At 37.4% G+C, this 23716-nt stretch overlaps 1 protein-coding gene across 1 annotated transcript in view; it reads right to left on the reverse strand.

Moving 5' to 3' along the window:
- Nucleotides 1–22853, reverse strand: part of LOC127944677 (bone morphogenetic protein 7-like) — a 45152-nt gene extending 22299 nt beyond the window's left edge. The window contains exon 1 of the mRNA XM_052540836.1: nt 22214–22853. Coding sequence (XP_052396796.1) covers nt 22214–22613 — 400 coding nt within the window. The 5' untranslated portion in view covers nt 22614–22853. The remainder of the gene's footprint in view (nt 1–22213) is intronic.
- Nucleotides 22854–23716: the final 863 nt, after the last annotated feature.

The following is a 23716-nucleotide window of genomic DNA, read 5'->3' on the forward strand; positions in this document are numbered from 1 at the left end:
GGAGGGAGTGGACGAGTCTAAACTTTTATAAAGAATATCTCTTTGGGTTTGAGAGTTTAGTCTTCACAACTTTAGGAATTTTTTTGTCTATTCACGAACGGCTTGTAAGATTCCAAAGAGAAAATTTTAAATCGCATCGAATGACCCCTTTAACCAGTCCAATTCTGACTCATCATTGTAACTGATCCTTTGCTAAACTTGGTTCCAGTTGCTAATTAAGGGCTACAGAACATATTATAGGAATAAACTGGAGATTACTTTGGAGAGTGTATTTTTAAGTAAAATATGTTCATAAAGTAGTAAAACATTAACAGATTAACGAAATAACAGCTGGTACAGAGTTTTCCTGAAAGTTTGCACTTGCACACTGTTTCCAACCACTGTTCTTCAATTTCACTTGAAGGATACCAGGGCCTTAAGTATCTTCTCCATCTGCTTGCATGTTTCTTCCGCCTAAGGTAAACCTAATGATTTATTTTTTTTTTTTTAAATGTCAAACGTGGATCGGGCAAACTCCTCACATTCCTATAGACGGGGGAGAAAGTCTGGATGGGAAACTGCTCTGAAACATCATGTTGTTTCTGGATGGTGACCCGAACAAATTCATCTGAATAATCTCTTCACCCTTCCAGCTTCTAAAACATCAACTCTTCACTTTTATCATCCCTGCATTTCCATCTTTTTCTCTTTCTCTTTTCCTCTACACGTATATGGCAGTCATTAGCAGCGGGGCGGGCTACAGTTAAACCCAAGCGAGCACATTTATGACTTCCTCTGGGAGGAAACAAGTGGCTAACGGCATGTTCACCCTACTGTATCTTTCTCTTATTCTCTCTCTCAGTTAAACATTACTGAGAGAGAGAGAAGAAGAGAGAGATACAGCATTTCTATGAACAGCTAGAGAAACTCAATCCACAGGTATCTGAACAGCTGCCTGTTTACACTGCTTTTCCTTTTCATCCCAACACACTCAAACAGACAAACAATCCCATTCTCAGCCATGGCCTGCTTCACTCCTGCTTCTGCAGTCTCACACACGTGTACAGCATATGCTGTGTTCGTATGAGAGGTAATGATGGTGACCCCAGGGGCCTGCTGAACCTGTTGCCCACCTGGAGCTCTGCACATTGAGCACATGTTCCCCATACCTAACATTTATATTTTTTAATACCTAAAGAGCACTGTAAAAGTCCTGTGTAGCTCAGTCAAAGTAGTGGTCAGCTGTCGTGTTTAGTTGTGCAATATAAATAAAATTGACATTGATAATAGTTCATTATTCGGTCATTGTAAATATCAGCGATAGTCACAAATGAAAAAGTTGTAATTTAATGATGTGTTTAGACTATTGTGTTTAGACTAGACTGTGAATTGTACTATTTATTGTACTAAATCATCTTTATGCAGGTGAGTTAAGGCTGATCGGTGCCTGCTCAGAATTTAATGTAAAGACATAATCCTGGAAAAAAGACAGATTAATTTATGCCTGCTCTGATACACCTCAACCCAGAGTATCAATGTACACAGTGGTATTTGCTTTATAAATGCATTCATGCCTCCTCTGAGCAGCATTAAACAATCTGTGTAAAGATACCTAAATGCCACTTCAGAAGCGTCACATTTGTAGTGTACATTTGGCATACTAGATAAAAAAACTAAGAGTGGTATCAGCAAAAACAAATTATGCTACAGCTTGTCACACAATGTATGCAAAATGAACACTGCAAAGGTGGCACAGACACGGTTCTGAAGTGGCAATTCAGGTATCTTTACACAGATTGTTTAATGTTGCTCAAAGGTGGCAGGAATGCATTTATAAAGGAAGTAACACTTGTATTTGTAACCAATGTAATTAAATCAATACAGGAGTAATATGGTCTCTTTTTTGTTAATAGCCTGGCAGCGGAGTCTTGACCGGAGGCCTGACCGCGTTACGGTAATCCAAACGAGAAGACACAAAGGCGTGTGTATTACTATATTATATTACATAATATAATTATCATTTAATACAATATAATATGAGCCATGTTAGTACAAACAACAGTCGCTACTGTGAGTGTGAAATCAATTTCATATATCAGTTTAACAAACAATAAATTCATATTCAATAACTTACATTTTATATACAACATTGTCAGTTGCTTTAACTATCTTTATCTAAAATGTAAAAAAAAAATAAAAAAAATAGTAGTGTATTGATGAATAATCTGCAGGAAGAATGACTGAAAATCCCCACCAATACTGCACAGGTGAACAGCGTGTCTGGAACCGGCTCGGCCAATCAAATTTGAAGGTTGGAACTAACTAGAGAAACATTCAACTTAACTACTAGCAGGCAAAAAAAAAACTGGATGTGAACTAAGTAGTATGTCCAAATTTGAAACGTAGCCGGATAACCTACAACTTCTGTAAATATAGGATTTAACAAACTTTCTCTTTAAATGTGGCTCTGTCTTTTATCTATGTGTTATCCTTATTTTGTACCCAATGCAATGACTTTCGTTCTTTTTCAGTGTACCGAAGAGAATATCTGTAAGAAACAGAAAACCTTTTCTTTCTGTTTTATGTTACAAATTTAATTGTACTGTATTTAATTACTATATAAATCAAGCTTTCCTTCCTCCACTGAATCACATCAATAAAGCCAGACCAAAACCCACTGATTCATCACTGTGTGTGTGTACGTGTGTGTGTGTGTGCGCGCAAAGCCGTTATGAGATGAATGTGACCTCTAATTGGAAACACACCATCAAACACAGACAAATGAAAACACACATCATTTATCCCTCATGTCTTTCTAATACTCTTTGTCTGTTGCTCTACATAGACTTACATTCCCCTCGTTGTTAATATTAAATTACTGTCACCACATTGTTTTTGTTTTATAAAGTATGAGGTACATTTCCTGTCTGTTTTTTTTTCTCTGCTGTAATAAGCTGTTCTAAAGGGCACATGCTCAAACCACTCAATTTGGCAGCTGTTCCCTGTCTCTCACATGTGTTGGGCACAGGAAAGAAGCACTGGAGCTGCTGAGCATCTCACCAAGCACTTCCTTCACAAATACGCACACCCTGTTTAGTTGTGGGATTACGAGCAGACCTCTCACATTTAAACTGAGCACAGCTGCTCTTATTACACACACACACACACACACACACACAGAATAACCGCAGAGATGATGTCACTCTTCATCACTTACAACCTACACCAAACAGCTCACTAACATCCTCCTGATCGCCCGACTACACCCTGTATTTCAAACCCAGCTTGCAACAAGGCACTCAGATCTGTGTCCTCATTCACTGTACTGTATAGTTTGTGTACTGGCTATTTTGTAATGTTGTCCTTTAAAAAAAAATGTGTCTTTATGTTGTACTCACCCTCGGGCTATTTGACTTTGTTTCTTTATTGAAAGAGATTCAGAGAAAAGTTGCATTACATCACTTTCTCACCAGTGGATCATCTGCAGTGAATGGGTGCCGTCAGAATGAGAGTCCAAACAGCTGATAAAAACATCACAATAATCCACAAAGAATCCACACCAGTCCATCAGTTAATGACTTGTTAGAAGTAAAGAAATATATATAATAGCGTCTCATTACTGCAGATGCTCAGTGTTCTGTTGTACAGTGTTCTTGTACAGGTGAAAATGGATAACTGTCACCTGGGAGACATCTTTCCACACAGGACACCGTTATATGTGTCTGTCTGCCACTGCTGTACACCTTCCAGCCGATCTGTTAATGTTAAATGAGTAAATCTGTAAATTATTTTTTGAATGAAAGTTACAGAGGCCAGGTGGATTTGATAAACATGATTTATTTGGATACTATGTTTATTTACATAGCTACATATATAGTTGACTAAAACTATCAAATTAATGTTTAAAAAAAATATATAAAGTTTGAACAACTATATGAAAGCAAAACAGCTTGTATGTTGTGGCAAGTTGCTATCTTTAGAGTAAAAATTCGGTTCTCAATTCCAGTCCTCACGTCATTGTTCCATTCAGCATTAAACTGTGAGAGATGTGAAAGGTATATTATGTCACACTCGTCTGTGTGTGAAGACACTGCTGGCAGCAGAACAGCCCAAATCCGTGAATGGATGTTCCGAAGTAAAGTAAACTTCAACAGATTTCCCCTGCTCCGGGAGTAGGATGCACTTCTAACGAACTGGTTATCTGAATCAGGTGTGTTAACTAAGAGAGACACTGGAATTGGGAACTGCTGATTAATTCCATGAAGAATAAAGTGAATCATTCAATATGAAAGGCTACTGTGTTGCTCATAGAGGACACTGTTCTGCTGTGGCTTTGTCTGGACTCTACGTCAAAGTAGAGCAAAATAAGAAAAGTGGTTATGCTTAATAGTTACGATTAATAGTAAACTCACTAGAAATGTACTTCTTGTTTTATTGATTCAGTTCAATAAACATTTGCAATGGTCTTGATGTTAGGAAAACACTCGTCTTCATGTTTTGCTTAATTGTATGTCTATGCTTAATTGTACATTTATAAAATAAATTATAGTGCCATTCTTTAAAAACAAAATTTATTTTAAATGCTAAGCCTATATATTGTTTAAAACCAAACTAAAAACTGAACCTCCTGCTGACATACCTTACATTTTGAATAGAAGTTGTGTAACATTTGGTTCACATATGCAAAAATGTGTTTGGAAAAACACCACAGCATGGCAATGCTCACGCATATCGGCCCAAAATACATATTGTACAAAAGACAAATTAAATTGAGTCACCAATACCTTTTGTGTATATGTTTAGTTGTCTCATTTACTTTGATGATGAAGAGGTTGCGATGCAATGCAATGCTAGAACGGATTATGTTATGTGCACATGGGAGGCACCGGTGCAAACACTTGGGTTCCCTTTTATCACCGGAAAGATGTGATATCCATCATATAAGAGCAAGACATCATTCAAAATGATTTATTCTATATTTATGCACCTTCAAAATAACAGTGAAACGTTGTACTTTTGTAAAATAAAGAAAACATACAAAATGGTTTTCCAGGGCAACCTTGAAGTGCCCGTTTTTCCTGTTTATGTTTTACTTATTTTACATTGAATGCATTATATAAGTCACTTTGGAATATAAATCAGCAAGTTCAGAAGATTAATAATGCGACGTGTAGTCCAAATAAACCGTAATAACTATAACAAGACTTATAATCAGTCAGGTAAAATTGAGCCAGGGACATCAATGACATCGTGAGGCCGGTGCATTTAGTGGCTGCTGCCTTTCGCAATGTAATCATAGGCAAATAAATACAGGTGAATATAACCGAAAACAGCTCGCTAGGATGTCTGATTTTACATTAACAGATTGACAGGTAGGTGTACAGCAGTGACAGACAGTTAACCCAATTAATATGTTAACCAAACTGACAGTCATCCATTTTCACCTGTACAAGTGAACAGAACACTGAGCATCAGCAGTAATTAAACATGTTGGACTGATGTCACAGCCAGCGGAGGAGGAGCTGTCAATCTAGAACTAGTAGACCAATGATAACGCTTAACCCCGCCCTGATTTACATGAAACTCTAACCACAGCATTTGGGAAGGCAAGCGCAGAATGTGGAAACAAGAGTGAAGGGAAAAGCAGCAATAAACATACAAAAAATAAACATGCAGAAAATGTCTGAGAGCACATAAAAACACATAAATATCTAACCAAGAAAACATGATTTTGTTTGCAATTTAGATAATTTTGCATTAATATATATATTTTTTTTTTTTTTGCAGTCCAATTTCAAATGCATGTTAAGTTTTGATTCAAGAGTATTATTTTGTTTTAAATGCGTTAAAAAAAAAATAGATTAACACTTATTTATTTTTTTATCCATGACCATTGTTTGCCATTCAGAAAACGTTACTTTCATTTTTAAATTTGTGCAATATAATTTAACTTGTGTTTTTAACACTTGTAATATTGCTTTCTGCAGTGAAAAAGTCATTTCATCTGAATTAAGGAGAGAAACATGCACGGATAATGCACCATTTAAAAGCAAAAACAGGTTGTAAAAACATCTTAATGATGGACTTGTTTCTGAAGCCCCTTTTACACTGCAGGTTGGACCCAGAAAATTGCCGGGTCGCCTTCTGTGTGAAAGCAAACACATCCGGGGATTGATTCCGGGTTGGGGACCTAGTAACATTGCCGGGTTCAGTCCCGGAACGAGCTCTGTGTGAACAAAAGCCAGAACTAATGCCGTAAAGGGTGTGTCGTAGTGATGACGCAGTTTATCGTGCGACTCTTTTACCAGGTGTTTTGAAGACAGATCAACATTCGAAAAAAAATAATATGTGCAAACTGTAATTAAGCAGAGATCAGTTAGCTCCTCACTGTGCAGAAACTGAGATTGTTCATCAGCTTAGGTGAAAGTTAACATGCCTACTGCCTAGCGTTTTCGACTCGTACATTACACGTCATGTCCTGACAGGTTGTGTCTGAACGCACGCACGTATTCCGGGAAATCACTGGCAGTTTGAAAGGAGCAAAATCTAGCAACACGGGAACAATTACCCATGTATTTTCCGGAATCGTAGTGTGAAAGGGGCTTTACAAACACAAAGCTTTCCCCTTCACAAGACATTAACTAATGGACTGGAGTGGTGTGGATCACTGGTGGATTATTGTGATGTGTTTATCAACTGTATGGACTTTAATTCTGATGGCACCCATTCACTGCTGAGGATCCATTGGTGAGCAAGTTATTTAATGCTACATTTCTGCAAATCTGTTCTTTTGAAGTGCAGTGTATTACTGAAAATAGCAAACCAATTATACAGATTGGTCCTGTGTGATACATTTCAAACATCTGCTCTAGTGAATTATGTGACGTTCCCAGTATAGGGGAAATGAGTGAGTGGTTTATTAATAGCAAAGTATTGTGGGATATGGAGCAGGGGGGGGGGCAAAAAAGCACCTTGTCAAAGTGTGACACGTTTCAGGAGGTTGACACCTCGGAGGCAGGATGAGAGGAGAGGCCGCGGTGACACAACAGATTAGTGCACATGCCCGTCAGCCACTTCACACCCGCCGCCCCAACTGGTGTTCTTCCTCTCCTCAGCAGGACACCTAAAAACTCCTTCTCAATCCCTCACTCTTTCTTTCTCAGCCGCTCTCCCCATTCTATCCTTCTCAGTCCTTGACACTTCACATCTCCTCTTGTTTGTCTCTCTAGCAGAGCTGTATGCCAGACTCCCCAATCTCATCTAATCAATTAGGGGTCAGTGGGATCCATCAACTGTATGGTTACCCACATCCTCCAAAAACTCATATTGGTGTAGAAGAGACTGGTTTAGAACAACCTGAAGGTGAGTAGATGATCACAGAATTTTGTCTTTTTTTTTAGTGAACTATCCCTTTAAGCTCATTATGCGTGAAGATTAATATTAACATCACATTAGTCAAACGCCTTGCATATCTTTCATCTTCTGAATGAATGAATCAGCAACATAATCACATGCTATAAACCAGGTGTTTTTCTGAGACCAAAACATTGTGCAGAGACAACAATATACACTGTTCTTTTCGTCTCATAAATATGCATGCAAATGTACAGATGAACGGCGTAAGCTAACACAGACACACAAAGTAAGCAACAATCCACATTAGCAAAGGCGCTATCACACACATCACAGTCTGTTTGCATTGTACTGTTGCACTGTTGTTTATTTAATTTAATTAGATCCAGAAACACTTAGTGAATTAATGAAAGAATCCTGTTCAGCTCCAAGCTGCCAGCGGTTTAAGCATAAACTGATGTAATATTTGCCATTTCCATTCTTCAGACTAATTTGACACACGTTTCAGGTCATCGTAAACAATGGCTTGCAGTTATTGCTCAGCTTCAGAGTAATGTGCTTTCATTTAGCTCATTAGCATGTGCTAACATCCTGTGATGTATTATGGGGTTCTGTGAATAAAAAGATCCAGTTTACAGACGCTTGCAGGGAATACATGCATCACACTTAGACTTTTTAATGTTTTTTTCTTTAAACCAATGCTCTTTTCTTGCGTTTTTGAGCTGAGAGAATAATAAAGTTTCTCTATGTAGAAGCTTTTTTCATTTTAGAAAGTGAATTGTTCCAAATGAAGTGCAGATCTCAGGGTTTGGTTTGGCATCAGTTCAAGAAGGCAGGCATCTGAGCACAAACAGAGCTACTAATACATCCTTTATCTCTGGCTCTCTTCTCCTCTCAGCTGTGAAGAGTCGATGAGTTATGTATGAGTGTGTGTGTGTATCTATCTATGTCTGTGTTTATTTTCTGAAAAGCCTGTGATCGGTTATCGGGTCTCTGGCTGGGTTTGAGCCATCTTCTGGACTCTCTGCAGTGTTGAGTGAGTCTTAAGTCTGTTTAGAAATTAAATTCCAAAATCAAATTTATATTCATTGCTAAGGTTAATTTTGTATATTTGAAGCAGCATTCTTTATAGTCAAATTAAAAATATAATATGATAATGTAATTTAATAATATTTTCCTTGTATTTATTTTTCTTTCTTTTTTTTTTAGCAGGGCTGATTAAAAAAAAAAAATTAAATGAATTACATGATATGCTGGGGCTACCAAATGTATGGAAAATTATGTCAGAATTATGAGATAAAAAGTCAAAGTGTGATACTAATTCAATTATTAGATAAAAAGCCAAAATTATATGATATTGTCAGAATTATGAGATAAAAAGTCAAAATTAAAGAAATAAATAAGTATTATTACATAACAGAATATAGTTAAGACATGAAACAAAATTATTAAATAAATTCAATAAATTATTACAAGTAACAAAAGATTTTTGACTAGGTCGAAATTATGAGATGAAGACAAAATTTTCATTATTTTGTCATAATCTGTGATTTTTTTTTTTATTTTGACTTTTATTGCATGATTATAACTTAGTACCTAATAATTTTAACATTTTGTCACATAATTCCACAAAAGTTAATAATAATTAGGATATTTAATTTTAGAATTTTTTGGGGGGATATTCAAACATTATTATATTTAATTATTTTAACTTATTTTAATTTATTTTAGGATATTTAATTATTTGTTCTCCTCATTCTTCTTGTTCTTTTTTATATTGTGTCGACTGGACTAAAGAAAACAGCTGTGGAATCTTTTGTTGTGATTTTTCGGATATTTCCTAGCACAGCGAGATCTGTTACTCAATGTTGATGATCTGGAGCTGTGTGAGGGAGTAAGACAGAACTGAACTCAGATTAACAACAAACGGGCAGGTTGCAACTCTCCTCACAAAGAGAAAAGAAGAGTGAAAAAGCAACAAATGTGACAAAGGAAATGCGAAAGGAAATGCATTAAATAGAAAGCAGCAATTATGATCTCCGAAGTGGAAGAAGAGTAGCACTTCAGTTCCACAAGACTACATGCCACGGCAAGAGTACTAATCAAACTCAACAAGAGCAAACCAATTCTGTCAAAAACGTCCCTTTTGTTTGGTGCCAAGCAGGCCGATGGGAAAATTTTCTTCCTAATAAGAGGTAATCTTCCTCTCACTCACTCTTTATTGTTTGTTATAACTTCCAAGACCAGTCCATCTGCACCAGTCACATCAACAACCAGCAAACACTAGCTCTACACAGAAGGAACTGACATGTCTAGACCTACAGTTCGTACACTTGGAAAAGAGTCCTGGAAAAGCAGTGCTTCAAATTAGATTGTGTGTGTGAGGAAACAGGGACAGAAGGAGGTGGGGGGTAAGAGTGTGTGTGTGTGGACTATGAGCTGATAAAGTTCCCCGCACAGCTGCTTAGGCCAGCAGATGCACAGAAACATCTGTATTAACCTCTGGCAGTGTCCCAAGGGCAGCCCGCTGAGAGCAGGAATGCTAGGAAGGCCCTTCCACAGGGCCAGAGATGGAGAAACAACACAAAGAGGAACAAAGAAGAAAAGCATTAGGAAGGAAGACACTATGCTTAATGTTTTAGCGTTTAGCAACAACAGCTATGCCATAACTGTCCATCTCACACGGCACTTTAATGATTGCTCTGAACAAGAGCCAGCTGACCAGGGAAGACCAGAAGGGCCGTATCCGACTGGCCTGATATACAGTAAAAGTTAGGTTAAAAAAACATATGTAATCCTTTTAAGTGGAAAATGGAAAATCGTGAATAAATGGTGCCACATGATTCTGTGCTGAAAGTGTCCTACCTGCTGTGGAGCTTTAGAGGAACATAAGCAAATACTGAACTAAATATGGATCTGTTCGTCTGGAATCATCATTTATTTATCACATAACTGATTCAAACATGCAAACCCTCCTTTGTGAAAAAAGTACACTTTAACATGCCTTTTAAAAAGAGTACTTATTTAGGAAATAATGTAAAAATAATGTTATTTAAAATAACTGAATATAATGTTTTTAGACACTGCATTTTTTCGCAATTAAAGGGAAATGTTTTATAGTTTACATTTATATTAAATGCAGTTAGGCTGAACTTAAGTTTGACATAATTAAACAGGACTCAAATACATATTTATATAAAACGGCATTATTCTATTTTCTGTTGAAATATGGTTAACGGTATAGTTGACCCCATGATTTACTCACCTTCATGCCATTCTAGGTGTATATGACTTTCTTCTTTCAGACTAATACAATCATATATATATATATATATATATATATATATATATATATATATATATATATATATATATATATATATATATATATAAATTCCAGGCTCTTCCAAGCTTTATAATGGCAGTGAATGGGTGTTGAGATTTTAAATCTCAAAAAAGTGCATCCACCCATCATAAAAAGTGCTCCAGTGGGTTAATAAAGGCCTTCTGTTAATAAAGAATCTCTGTTGAGAAGAGATGAATGCAGTAGCACAGAGGAGACAGCAAAACAAAACATCAATCACAAATTAGAGTACAAAAAATAAGTACAAAATGAGGATTTGTAAAGAAAAATGTCCGAGGATTTAGATATAAGCAAAGAAGAGACTGGTTTTCCTTTGTTGTAAACAAAACTTGGTTCTCGCAAGACTAGCATATTCTCACCAGAGCTTACTCTACGGCTATGGCGTACATCATCCGCTGGAAATGTTTCTTATAAAAAGCATTGATTCACTTTAGAAGGCCTTTATTAACCTCCTGAAGCCACGTGGAGCACTTTTTATGATGGATGGATGCACTTTCCTTTGCTTCAAAATCTCAACCACCATTCACTGACATTATAAAGCTTGGAAGAGCCAGGACATATTCACCAAGGATGGCTTGAGGGTGAGTAAATCATGGGGTGATCTTCATTTTGGGGTGAACTATGCCTTTAAAGTGTATTGAAGAATGACGATAATTTTTGCTAAATTGTTAAAAATATTAAAAATATGTCATTTTTATTGAAACTTGTATGTATTTAAATATATATATCTAATGAAGCTGAAATTTAGAGCATTCAAAATATATTAAATAATTTAACTTACATTAATGTGTCTAGTGTTCTTTACATGTGCTTTAGTATGTTAGTCAAAGACACATCAAAATAAGTGTGTTTCTTTAAAGCACAACAAAATATTATTCAATTATAATGATTTACTATTATTTATAATGACAATTATGTACTTCTAATCTTTTAAAGCTTTTAATTTGACATTATTGCAAAGTGCACCATGTTATTTTATTAATATTATATTCGTTTAAAGTACAATGCATGCACATTTAATACAATTAAATGCACTTCTTTTTCATAAAAGTTTAGATACAAGGCCAGAAAGGGATTTAAAGGGATAGTTCAACTGAAAATCAAACTCATGATGTCCCAAACCTGCACAATTTTATTTCTTCTGTAGAACACAAAAGGAAACCTTCACCAGAATGATCTGTGGAGCTCCAAAAAGGACAAAAAGCACCACCAAAGAAGTGCAAACAAATCATTTGATGGAGAGATAGATTTAAAGTAAATCATTTCAGACTTCTCCTCTCAGAAATCTTTGTTGCTTTAGAAATCTTGAACCTTTTGAAGCTCAACAGTATGAATCAACTTTCATTTTCACTCTGTGGTAAAGAGCAGCTCAGACATTCTGCAGAACATCTCCATTTGTGCGCCATGTACGAAGGTCAAATGGGTTTAAAATGAGATGAAAATGAGAAAATGATGAAAGTTGCAAACAACTGACACGTCAAAACAGGTGCTGTAATTAAAGTGAGATTCATCTCTCTATGCCACATCAGCTCATGATCACTTTAGGACTAAGACCTCCATTGGACTAAAGTCCTACAATCCCTCCTGAATGAGGCATCATTAACTTTCCATGACAGAGCTTGTTAATAGTCTAGGATGAATGATAAATACAAGTTTATAAAGAGCAAAACAAAGATATGATGTGTTCACTTGTGAATATTCACTGAGTCAGACGCCTTTTAATGACAGCGCATTGCTAATCTTAACATAATTACCTATTACGTTATGCTTCCCCAACAAAGCTTCTTATTACCTACACACTATAAAACATTACTGACTGCCAGCCGTGAGCCTGAGTGTCAGCAGAGATCTATGTGTGTGTGTTTGTGTGTGTGGTGTGTGTGTGTGTGTGTGTGCGTGCGTGCATCTGTGTGTGTAAAAACAATGTCCTGAAGGATTACCCATTGTTGTAGTGAGACTCAAGAGAGTCTGTGCGTTAACAAGAGGCTCACTGATACGATATATATAAGATATATACAACAAACACACAAACACAGACATGTGTCTGCTTTCAGCAAACCTCAGGACACATCTCTTGTAGACTCACAACAAAAGGTTAAAACCGTGTGACTGTCATGTAGTAGAACATCCAGGATTCTAATTTACTGAAAAATACATGCAGTTCATTCATACAATAAAGTGAATACACCTCTATGAGTGTCTAAATTTAAATTTATTTGTATATATATTTTAGGGAATAAAGATAAAAAGTAAGTATAATCGTATAAAATAATACACCTGTCCTAAAATCATGAAAAAATAATAATAAAAAAGAATACCAAAAAATATTATATAGTTAGATTGTTTTTTTTTTTTTTGTTTTTTTTTTCTGTAATATGTTTTTGTAATATTTTTGAAAAATCTATTCAAAACCTTTAAGTAGTTTGGCATAATATTTTATTTTGTTATGCCAAACAAGATGAAGAATTCATCAACCTACTTCACAGATTATCAATAACTGTGCGTTCACACCGCCGGCGTCGAGAGCGTCAAAAATTGCTCTTGCCGCTCTGTTCACGACGCTGCAGAAAGATTTGTGAGCGCTCAGACGCTCTGCCGTAGATCGAATGATTATTTTGTATTTAAAGCGGCCGCAAAGCAAACAAGCTTGTTGATCTCATGCAGACTACCCACAAGGAGGGTAACGTTATAAGTTAACCTCATTAAATATTGTTGTGGACGAAGAATTAAGATCCTTTACCTAATAATGTATAACACACTGTAAAAAAACTCTGATACAAGTAAAAGTCTTGCATTGAAAATGCTAAGTAAATATAATCAAGTATAAACATTACTTAATGTAAGTATAATCAGGGAAATGTGTTTAAAAGTAAACTGGGACTACAGTGCTATTATTTATTATATCATTCGATTATTATTCCTATAACTTTACTGCACATGAGCAACCAGGAAAATGAACAATCTCAGACACCTTGGTCCACGTATCACTTTTAATTTATTTTTTATGTCCCTGTACGCAAACAGGGACACATCATATATTATTGCAAACGTGAAACAGCAATAATCAACCTGTCCTCCATTGTGCTTGTGAACTAATGTGACTTGATTTCAACTCTCCTTGACGCTCTCAACAGCCAAGTCATGCCGCATCGCTCCTCGCCGCTGCTCGACGCTGGCTCACATTGAAAATGTACTGTACTCTCTGTTTACAAGACAATATTCAGTTATCTTATTAATTTGATGGCACTCACACTAGTGTGAGAACAAACTGACCTAAACTGAGCTGGATAACGACACTAATGTTTTCTATAGATCTGCTTTATAGCTGAATCAAATTTGTTTCATAATCGATGAACACTGAAACTGTGATTGAACTGACCTGAATCAACACTGAACTGACTTGAGGGGAATAACAACACTGTTGTCTTCTGTAGAGCTGCGTATAGCTAAATTAAGCTGGTTTCATAATTTAATTAATTTTGCACTATTGAAATCTAAATTGTTTGCTTCATTACTAATAAACTTTGCAACATTTTTACTGAAATAAACTGAACTATATAATGACACTATTGTGTTTATAGAGCTGCTTTCATAACTCTGTATTTGTTTCCTAATTACGGTTATTTTCTTGTTTATTGCTGTGAAGCTGCGAGGAAACAATCTGCACCATATAAATCGCTATATAAATAAATGTGACTTGACTTGACTATTTCTTAATCACCATTGTCCATTTATTCTAAACATCTGCAAAGTATTATTTGTAAAGCACGCAAGTTCATTCACCTTTATTCACCATGATCGGATGTGTGGCTCATGTTGCCAGGAGCGGTGATTTTTATGAATCCTCCAGAGACTGATGTAAATGTGTCCTATTACAAGAACAGGAATCAATTAGAGGCTGAATAACTGAGAAGTTGATATCTTTCTATCAGAGATTCCACTTGCAGGCTATTCAGAGGATCGCATGAGAGCGAGCTGTGACTAATGCTCTCAATAGCGCATTAGCAAGGCTGAGAGACGGAAAACAGACCCATAAAAAACTGATGGGGTAATGACGTCTCTTTCTCGTGACAGGTAGCAGACTGGCCATTTCCTCACCCGACGGGACTCTCAGCACGGGGTCGGCTGACGTGTGGAAAGTGTTGAGGTGCGGTTGAGCTAACGGCGGGGGTCAGGTCAGGTCAAACTCATTCACCCCTCTCCATCTTACTCTCAGACTGCTGGAAGTCTGAGCGCTTGCAGAATGAGGCAGTCTAATTCATAATAGATGAAATCCTGTTAGATCATCAGGACTCATTTCTGCTGGAAGTCTGGTTTTGACTGGAATATTAAAATGCACCTGGATTTTGAGACACTTCAGGTCGAAGCAAAATTCTAGGCGTTTCAAAAGGCTTATAAGATCCTTAACTTTAAACTTTGAATGTAATTAATCGCGTTTTTACCGAACATACTTGTACTTTATTTGACAGAGAAAAAGTATTGTTGAAAATAGTTTAATATAATTGAAAATGGACTATTTGAGCAATTATTTGTTCATTCATGTATGTGTCGAGAGATGAATGGGAGAAGACAATAGTCATTTTTTGGTAAACAGTTTCTTAATGTGATTGTACTTGAGAACTCTTTTCCAAAGAAATTTTCGGATGCACTGGAAAAAAATATTAATAATTTATGTATGTATGAATGTATTTCTTTATTTTTATATTTATTTATTTTTTCCCCAAAGCCCCCAAGTGCCCCTGGCTTCCTGGTTGAGAACCATTGGCTTAAAGGGGGGGTGAAATGCTCGTTTTCACTCAATCTCCTGTTAATCTTGAGTACCTATAGAGTAGTACTGCATCCTTCATAACTCCAAAAAGTCTTTAGTTTTATTATATTTATAAGAGAAAGATAGTCTCTACCGTTTTTTCCCGGAAAAACACGAGCGCCTGGAGGCGTGGCGTGTGGGCGGAGCTAAACAGCGCGAGTAGGCTTTTGCGTTGAGAGCGTCTGGAAGCTGTGACATTACCATGAGGAAAAAAACATCATCCAAAACAAACCATGGCTAACAGTCAGATTCAGCCATTTATTTATGATCCAGAATCAGATACAGAGGCTGAAATTTAACAAGAGCAGCATCAGCAACAACAATGTGGTATGTACTGAAACTGTATATATTTGCTTAGCGGTTCTGGAATGACTAAGTTCCACTGTATGTCGTCTTTTTTTTTTTTAAGCTGTACATGTGGAAAGTGCAGTTTGATGACAACATCGCATGTTGTTTACTTGATGTGCTTACGCGCCGATAGCTAAGTTAACAACACAGAGATATTTGAAGCAGTTTTACTCACCGCATGCGGTTCCAACACATGATCGTGACCCTTTTTCGTTGGGACTGCATTATCCTTAAGAAATAAACGATGTGTAAATCCGTCGTCAAACTGGGCCTTGTTTGTAAAACAAGCATCTTCGAAATGCAGGGAACAAACACAAACACTTGCACAACTCCGTTGATGCTCTGTAAAAATAAACTCCATCCACTGGTCCCTTAATGCTGTTTCTCTTTTGGTAATCTGTGCAGGGTTGTCTTGCCCTGGCAACCAAAAACACACTCCTTTTGTGACATTTGGCGACGCTCTCGCTCTGATCAGTGAAGTCTGTTGTGCTCTCAGTGCTCTGCTATACGGGAGCGCGCTCTCTTCCGGCAGAAGTGCGTCAGGACCCATATAAGGTAATTCCGCTCCATCTAACGTCACACAGAGCCATACTCGAAAAAAACTTTCCGAAACTTGTGACAAACCGGAAGGAGTATTTTTGGAACAGAAATACTCCTTCAAACGTACAACTTAATTTTTGAAACTTTGTCCATGTTTAGCATGGGAATCCAACTCTTTAACAGTGTAAAAAACTCAGTATGCATGAAATAGCATTTCACCCCCCCCTTTAAGACCTGTTCACATCAACATCAATGTTGATGTCCTGTTCAATGTGATAAAAATTTTCAGTAACAATTTATTTCTTTATTAAACTGCTAATTTGCTGCTTAATAATAGCTAGTAAGATAGTTGTTAAGTTTAGATATGGGGTGGATTAAGGGATCTAAGACATTCATATTTGCTTTATAACTACTAATAAACAGTCAATATGCTTGTAATATACATTCTAATATGCAGCTAGTCAATAGTGAGAATTGGTCCCTAAACTAAAATTGTTATTTGAATAAACGGTTGTTAATGCATCCGTTCAGACCAACATTAACATTCACATGCCATCAATATGACAGATTTGAGATTTGAATTGAATTTCTCTAATAGCACTGCGATGAAAACTGGCCACAGTTAGGTCACATGTCAAGATCCGCTGCTGTTACATAAAACTGTGACATAGAGGCACTCACAAACAGGTTATTTTGCGTGGAGGAAGAGTCCAGAAGCAGCTCTCTAGTCTCTTTACTCTTGTACTGTTGATCATAGTGAACAGAACTTCACATTCTCTGTGTTACTGCTATGAAGTTCTGTTGTTCCAGTGACCCCTGTATGAAAATGAAGTGTTGTCTGCATTTGTTTTCATCCACATAATATGGGCTGTCACAACATAAGAAGAAATAAAATGACTACACGGCAGGTCGTTCTTCCACTCAGCCCTGCATTTTCAATCACAACCCATGGCTTCTCTAGCTCTCCAACCCCTTTTCTGCACATCTTTGCCTCCAATGCCTCATTCTCATGCCTTTTTGCATCTCGGCTTCCACGAGGTGAATAGAAACGATGAATCCTCAGAGGATATTGTAGAGGCCAAAATTATAGTTCTCTCTTCGGACATGCCTGTAAGTGTCCTGACACGCTGGGATGGGGACATCTCACCTAGAAATGAAACTCTGACTTTAAAGGAGTGAACTACAAAGTGGTCTGACAGACTCAGTTAAAGGCCTTGATATCTGCCCTGCTTTTCATGAACAACTGAACCCCTTTGAAAAAGATGTGTGATGTGCACTTATAGTGCGTGTCAAATCTTAAATGTGTATTTTTAAAATCTATTGCAGATAATATAAAACTACTGAAAAAAGGCCACTAAGTGTACTTAAATTGAGTTCACTTTCTTGACTCTTTCGCAACACACATAAATACACTTTTAAAAAGATCACTGTTGGTGCAAGCTACATTAAAGTGATTATTCCGTTATATATATATATATATATATATATATATATATATATATTTTTTTTTTTTTTTTTTTACAAAAATGCATTGATTCGTTCAATCCCCTGGATTCGTGTGAGACAATATTTTAATGGATGGGTCTTTTTTATATAACTTCTCTTGGACTGATGCATGCAACACCTGCTGAGTGGCATAAAACAGCTTGACAGATCAAATAAAATGTTTTAATATAACTCCGATTGGATTCATCTGAAAGAAGAAAGTCATACACTCCTAGGATGACTTGAGGGTGAGTAATATATGAGCCAATTTTCATATTTGGGTGAACTAACCCTTTAACTTCTTGTGGTTTTCTTTGAGTAGTATCTTGCTGAGTGTCTTGAAGAGAATCAACATTTCACACACTGAAAAGCACGTTTTTGATCCCTGGAGCATTCACACACGCTCCACAGTGTTGACTCGTATCGTGTGCTGCATGTTGCGTTTACATTTTACATACATGCTGTAGGTCATTTACACAGCTGGGCTTTTTACTAAGGTTACTCGGAGACAAAATGTCCCAGTCCCAAGGGGCCAAAGAAATCAGACACCCACTTACTTTACACACAGGCACACTAACATCTTTTAAACCTAACAGAACGAGATCCTGTATGGGGCAATCAAATGACACAACTAAGACTGGGAGATATACTCAATATTAAAACGAATGGCATTGAATATCATCAAAAGACAAAACTATATCCTAAACATTACTCAAGTCACAGACATGTAGCTCAGACACAGCTGGCTCTATAGAACTCAAGTACAAAGCCGTTGCCTCCAGTGCTACTACAAACAGTCACACCTGCGCAGGAATTGAAACACACTTCATCTGACAGACGGAAAGATTCATTCTCTTGGAGCAGCAAGGCACCCACATATCTGTCGTAAATTGTGCCCCAGCCTTATGAAAATGTATAGGAATAAAGAGGGTCCGGCCATGCCAAACAAAGCCTCTTTAGAGCCTGTCGTTCAGCAGGCCTCCCCACTGTGCTTTTGAAGAGTATCTGTGAAATCAGATCCACAAGTGTTGTCATAATATTTTAGAAGCGGCGAATGCCACCCAGCTTCATTCAGAAGGAAAGGGTACAAGTGATCAAAGATGGAGGCGCAAGATGTACAATTTCTTTTCGCCATATATGAGAAACACTTTGGGTGCTTCATCTGAAAATGGTGTATCTCAACTGAAAAACTTCAGTTTATATTCGAAGGTATGAAGATGATAAGTCGAAAAGGAGCCATTAAAAGGAGTAAATCTGTTTTAAAATGTCCATTATGTTACATGTGCATCATGCAGTGGAAACTGACAATGCACCTGAATAAACACGAATGAATATCAGAAGGTATCTTGTTTTAACCACGAAAAGACATCAGTATACACCATCCTGTCTGGTTTGTTTGTCGGACAAAATTGCAGATTCGGCATTATGATTGGCTAAACAAAAAAACAAAAAAAAACAGCTCAAATAATGCATTCCTTCTTAAAACCATTGGGAACATAATGGTGCGTTTCATAATTTGAAGGGATTTGGGGAAAATCCTATTCCAGTAAACATTAAAATGTTATTGGACCGCATATGGTTTCTGTGTGAAATCTTTTTGTTTTCCTTGTGTTCATTTTGCTTATGTAAAACATCTTTGTTATGATTAACTGTCAGGTTTATGGATGACAGATTCAGGGAAGAAAGCAAAACCCTCGTATCGTATGGTATCCATGCGGTGTTCTCTGGGCCTAATGCAATATTAGCAACTACGTAACCACCACGGGGAGGATTAAGTAAATATATACATATATCTGCACATTCTTCCTGTAAAATGCCAAAGGGGAAAGTCTCTGTTGACACTGTGTTTAATATGAAAGGTGGCAGCGGCTGCAGCAGGTTGTTTCATTTATAGCTGGCGGGAAGGGCTAAAGCGGAGCAGAAAGAGAGAGAGGCCCTTAAATCTGCGAGCCTCTGTGGTCAAATCCATCTGTGTCAGTGCTTGTCCAGAATAGACACAATACAGCAGTCCTCTGGATAATTGCACACTTCAGAATAAGAAACGCTGTCACCTCCCTCCCTATAGTCATACACTTACACACACACACACACACACACACACATTAGCCTTTCCCAGATTAATCATTTCTTTTCATTGTACTAAACAAAATATGTGTTTAAGTCTTAATCAGTTTTTAAAGGGCCAGTATGTTTTTAAGTCTTTTAAAGGGCCAGTTTACCTAACAGTTGAAATTCTGTCCTCATTTGCATACCCTCATTTCAGTCCAAACCTGTTTTTTTGTTTGTTTTGTATTTGTATTTGGCAAAATTCAGCCCGAATATCTTCTTTTATGTCTGCATAAGAAAGAAAATTCAGCCCGAATATCTTCTTTTATGTCCGCATAAGAAAGAAAGTCATTCAGGTTTGGAACGTCATAAAGGTTTTATAGTTTCAGAAGAATTCAGATCGTCACTTAACTATCACATCCAACCCATCTTACCAATAAACAGTGATACAAATCACACCCTTAACAACATAATTGCTCTTATCGGACAATAAATCACACTTTGCATGGCAGTGTTGTGCTTGCGTGCAGCTGATGACGCTTTAATGAGGAAACTATCAAGCTCGCTGATAAGACAAGTCAGGTTCTTACGAAACATTCAGGCAGGCAAAGTTAGGCGGCGTCACAGATTACACTTTAGGTGGAGGTTAAGGTGGATGACTAAAAGCTACTTGAATGGTGACCTGGGAGCGTTCTTACAAGACATGTTGCAAAATACCAGAGTTATTACAGATATTGTTTTTAGAATAAAACAGTGAACCGTAGCTACAATGGTGCTTAAGAAAAGGCATTTATCAAACTGGCATGTATATATTTAGTGTCATGGTTTTATAGTAGCAACTATATGTTGTTATTGGCAGAAACTGTGGTTTCCATAGTTAAGTGTCATTCCATTGTTGCTTTTGAATGCAAGTATATATTTGAGCCGCCCCATAGGCTTTGTGAATGCAGTTAAGCAAATGAGACACGAGACGTACTTTGCACTTAGCAAAACACTTGTGCCTCTGTCAGCTGATATCATTACTGCAGAGAAGGAAAACGATAAAGAGACTTTACAGCCAGCTCTGAACACCTGAACATTAGTAGAAGACACAGCTGGCACTGAGACAGCAGACGCTTGGGAATGCGACAGAGTTTTATTATCACTCCCAAAAACACACAATGCAAATATAGGTTTGTGTTCAACAGCATTAGGGGCTTGGAAATCATGCCAAGGTTAAGACTTTGTCCAGAGATAAGTGGCCTAATAAAATCAAACAAGCAATGAAGGAGAGAACTATGCGTGCTATTTGGCCCAGGAACAAATAAAACATCTAAGACTCTCTTTGGGGAAAAAAATCCCCATTCTTTGACCAGTTATTATTCACTCAGCCCTCTTATTATCTGATTTCTGTGTCAGGTCTTTCCTGCCGATGCCAAAACATGAAGAGACAGAGGATCAATCTGAGTTTTGGCTTTTATTTCAACTAACTATCAGATAGAATAGAAATATAATCCCCATAATAATGTTTCATATTCATAATCATTTTGCCTTCCAAAATAAACCACATCAGTTTCGCTATTGGAACCAGACTTTGTGACATTGTCAAGATCTAAACAAACAACTGAAAGCACAGTTATGCAGATTTAAATAGTTTCTTGTAAAACTATTAGTCCAATTTTTCTCAAAAATATATGTTTTTTTTTCTAAGTTTTAACCCTAATAATGTTCTCAGTGATAGGGTGCAATGGGTCCAAATCTCCAAGGATGTAATTTTCCATCAGTAGTTATAGTAACGGTAGCAAGGCCTCTTTGATTTTATTAAATGGTTACATATAAAAACATTGAAGGCACAACCTGTTTCTAGAATGTTCACTTTTCACTGTTATTAAGCAAACTCAAGAAGAGGCAGGTGTTTTGCCTCACAGCTGTTTCAATATATTGAACAGCTGGGTGCCTATGTTGACTAATCAGAAGCAAAGACCAGAACTATCCGTTTTACAAACAAACAGGTTTTACTGATGAGTTGACCAATCAGAATAAAGCATTCAAGAGCGCCTTGTAATAATGATTATTAAATAGACATTTCTGTCAAAATTTGTTTCCTAAAGTTCTTGAGTGCTTCTTTTTACTCAAATTATAACTCCATTCATTATTTTATATCTCAACACTCATTATGACCAACTAAGTGCATTTGCAGTAAACAAGAATTTGTGGATTTGTAATTTATTTTAATATAGCCTAATATTGGTTTCGATATAAGTTAAAATATGGCATTTGCCATCCTGTCAGTGCGCGAGTGACCATCTTACCTAGATTAACAAAACTCATGACCATGTCCGCGTCGTTCAGGAAGTTGTTGTCCTGAAGGGTCGCGATCGGCGGTCCCTGAGTGGTGAAAACGGGCTTGTAGGGGTACGAGAAGCCCTCCTCGTCTCCCTCAGTGGACATGGCATTGTACAGATCCAGCATGAACATCGGCGCGGCGTTGTGCTTGCCGTGGAGGTGCGGCCGTGGCCGGTGCGGTAACCCGAGGATTGACAGGATCTCCCGCTGCATCTCCCGGCGCTCCTGGCTCTTCAAGCGCCGGTGGATGAAACTAGAGTGGACCTCGTTGTCCAGAGTAAAGTTTGTAAAGCCCGTGTCTGCCAGGACGCAATATCCCCAAACGAGCGACAGAACAAGAGCGCATAAATCCAGCAAAGAAACCATGATGAACTTTCGCGCAGAGTTTCACACTAATACAAATGAGCCAATCCAAAAAGGTGATGAATGTTATCGCTGGTTTATTTAATTATTTTGTTCCCACATTTCTCCCTCTCGAGATAGCTCTCGGATTCATTAGCGCACTTATAACCTGTTGCGTGTGTTTTAAACCAATCCTTTGACTTTCCAGAGCGCGCAACCTGTAGACGCGCAGAGATTCCGAGTCCAGATGGCAAACTGGAGGAGGAGGAGCGAAGCCGAGCCGATTAAACTCCGCTAACAAAGCGGAGAGTGGGAGGTATGAGGACGCAGGCGACTGATAACGGCAGGGCCGTCGGGTTATCAGCAGATAGAGATTGTCTCTGAACTGAAATGACGGGTGGAGGCTGCTTACGCGCTTCATGGATGCCCGTTTTCAGAAATGCACCTGCGGCGACAACATTGCCCCGTTGTGTAAAGATATTGCAACATGTCAGAGAGAGTGAATTACACTGCTGTTATTATCTGTAGTGCTGGAGATCTTACCTGAGGGTAGAGATTACAATCAGAACATCTCAAAAGCAAGGAGGGAACATTAGTTACACGCTGGCTGTAAATTATAGGAGGTCTGTCTGACCCTATGTTTTAAACGTGTAGTAGCCTACAGCTGTCTGTATAGAAGTAACAAGGAGATAAAATAAAAAATAAAGTGGGATTGTTATGAGGTCTATTGAGGAAAGCAAGAACTGATAAAACGGTGTTAAATGCAGTCACTTTAGATAAAAACATCTGCCAGATGTTTAAATGTAAATGTTTTAAAGAGAATATATAATTATAATTAAAGAGAATGTTTTTCTGTTTAAAACAGAAATACCTTTATAAAGTTGCCTGCGGTGAAGGCTGCTGAATAATTTTACAAAGCTGCATGTATACACATGTCTTTACAGCTTGATCCGGATGGGAACACCTTATTCATATTGTAAATGTGAATGGTTCATTGATGACGCTACAGCTAAGTTAATTCTTTCAACTGTTAAGACTGTGGAATGAAAACTCGCCCTGTCATAACTGGACCTTCCAGTTAAAATGACTGACTTCTCTCACCTCCAACCTTTAAGTCTCTTTAAACT

This window comes from Carassius gibelio, chromosome A23, assembly GCF_023724105.1.
Source record: "Carassius gibelio isolate Cgi1373 ecotype wild population from Czech Republic chromosome A23, carGib1.2-hapl.c, whole genome shotgun sequence".
Classification (NCBI taxonomy): Eukaryota; Metazoa; Chordata; class Actinopteri; order Cypriniformes; family Cyprinidae; genus Carassius; species Carassius gibelio.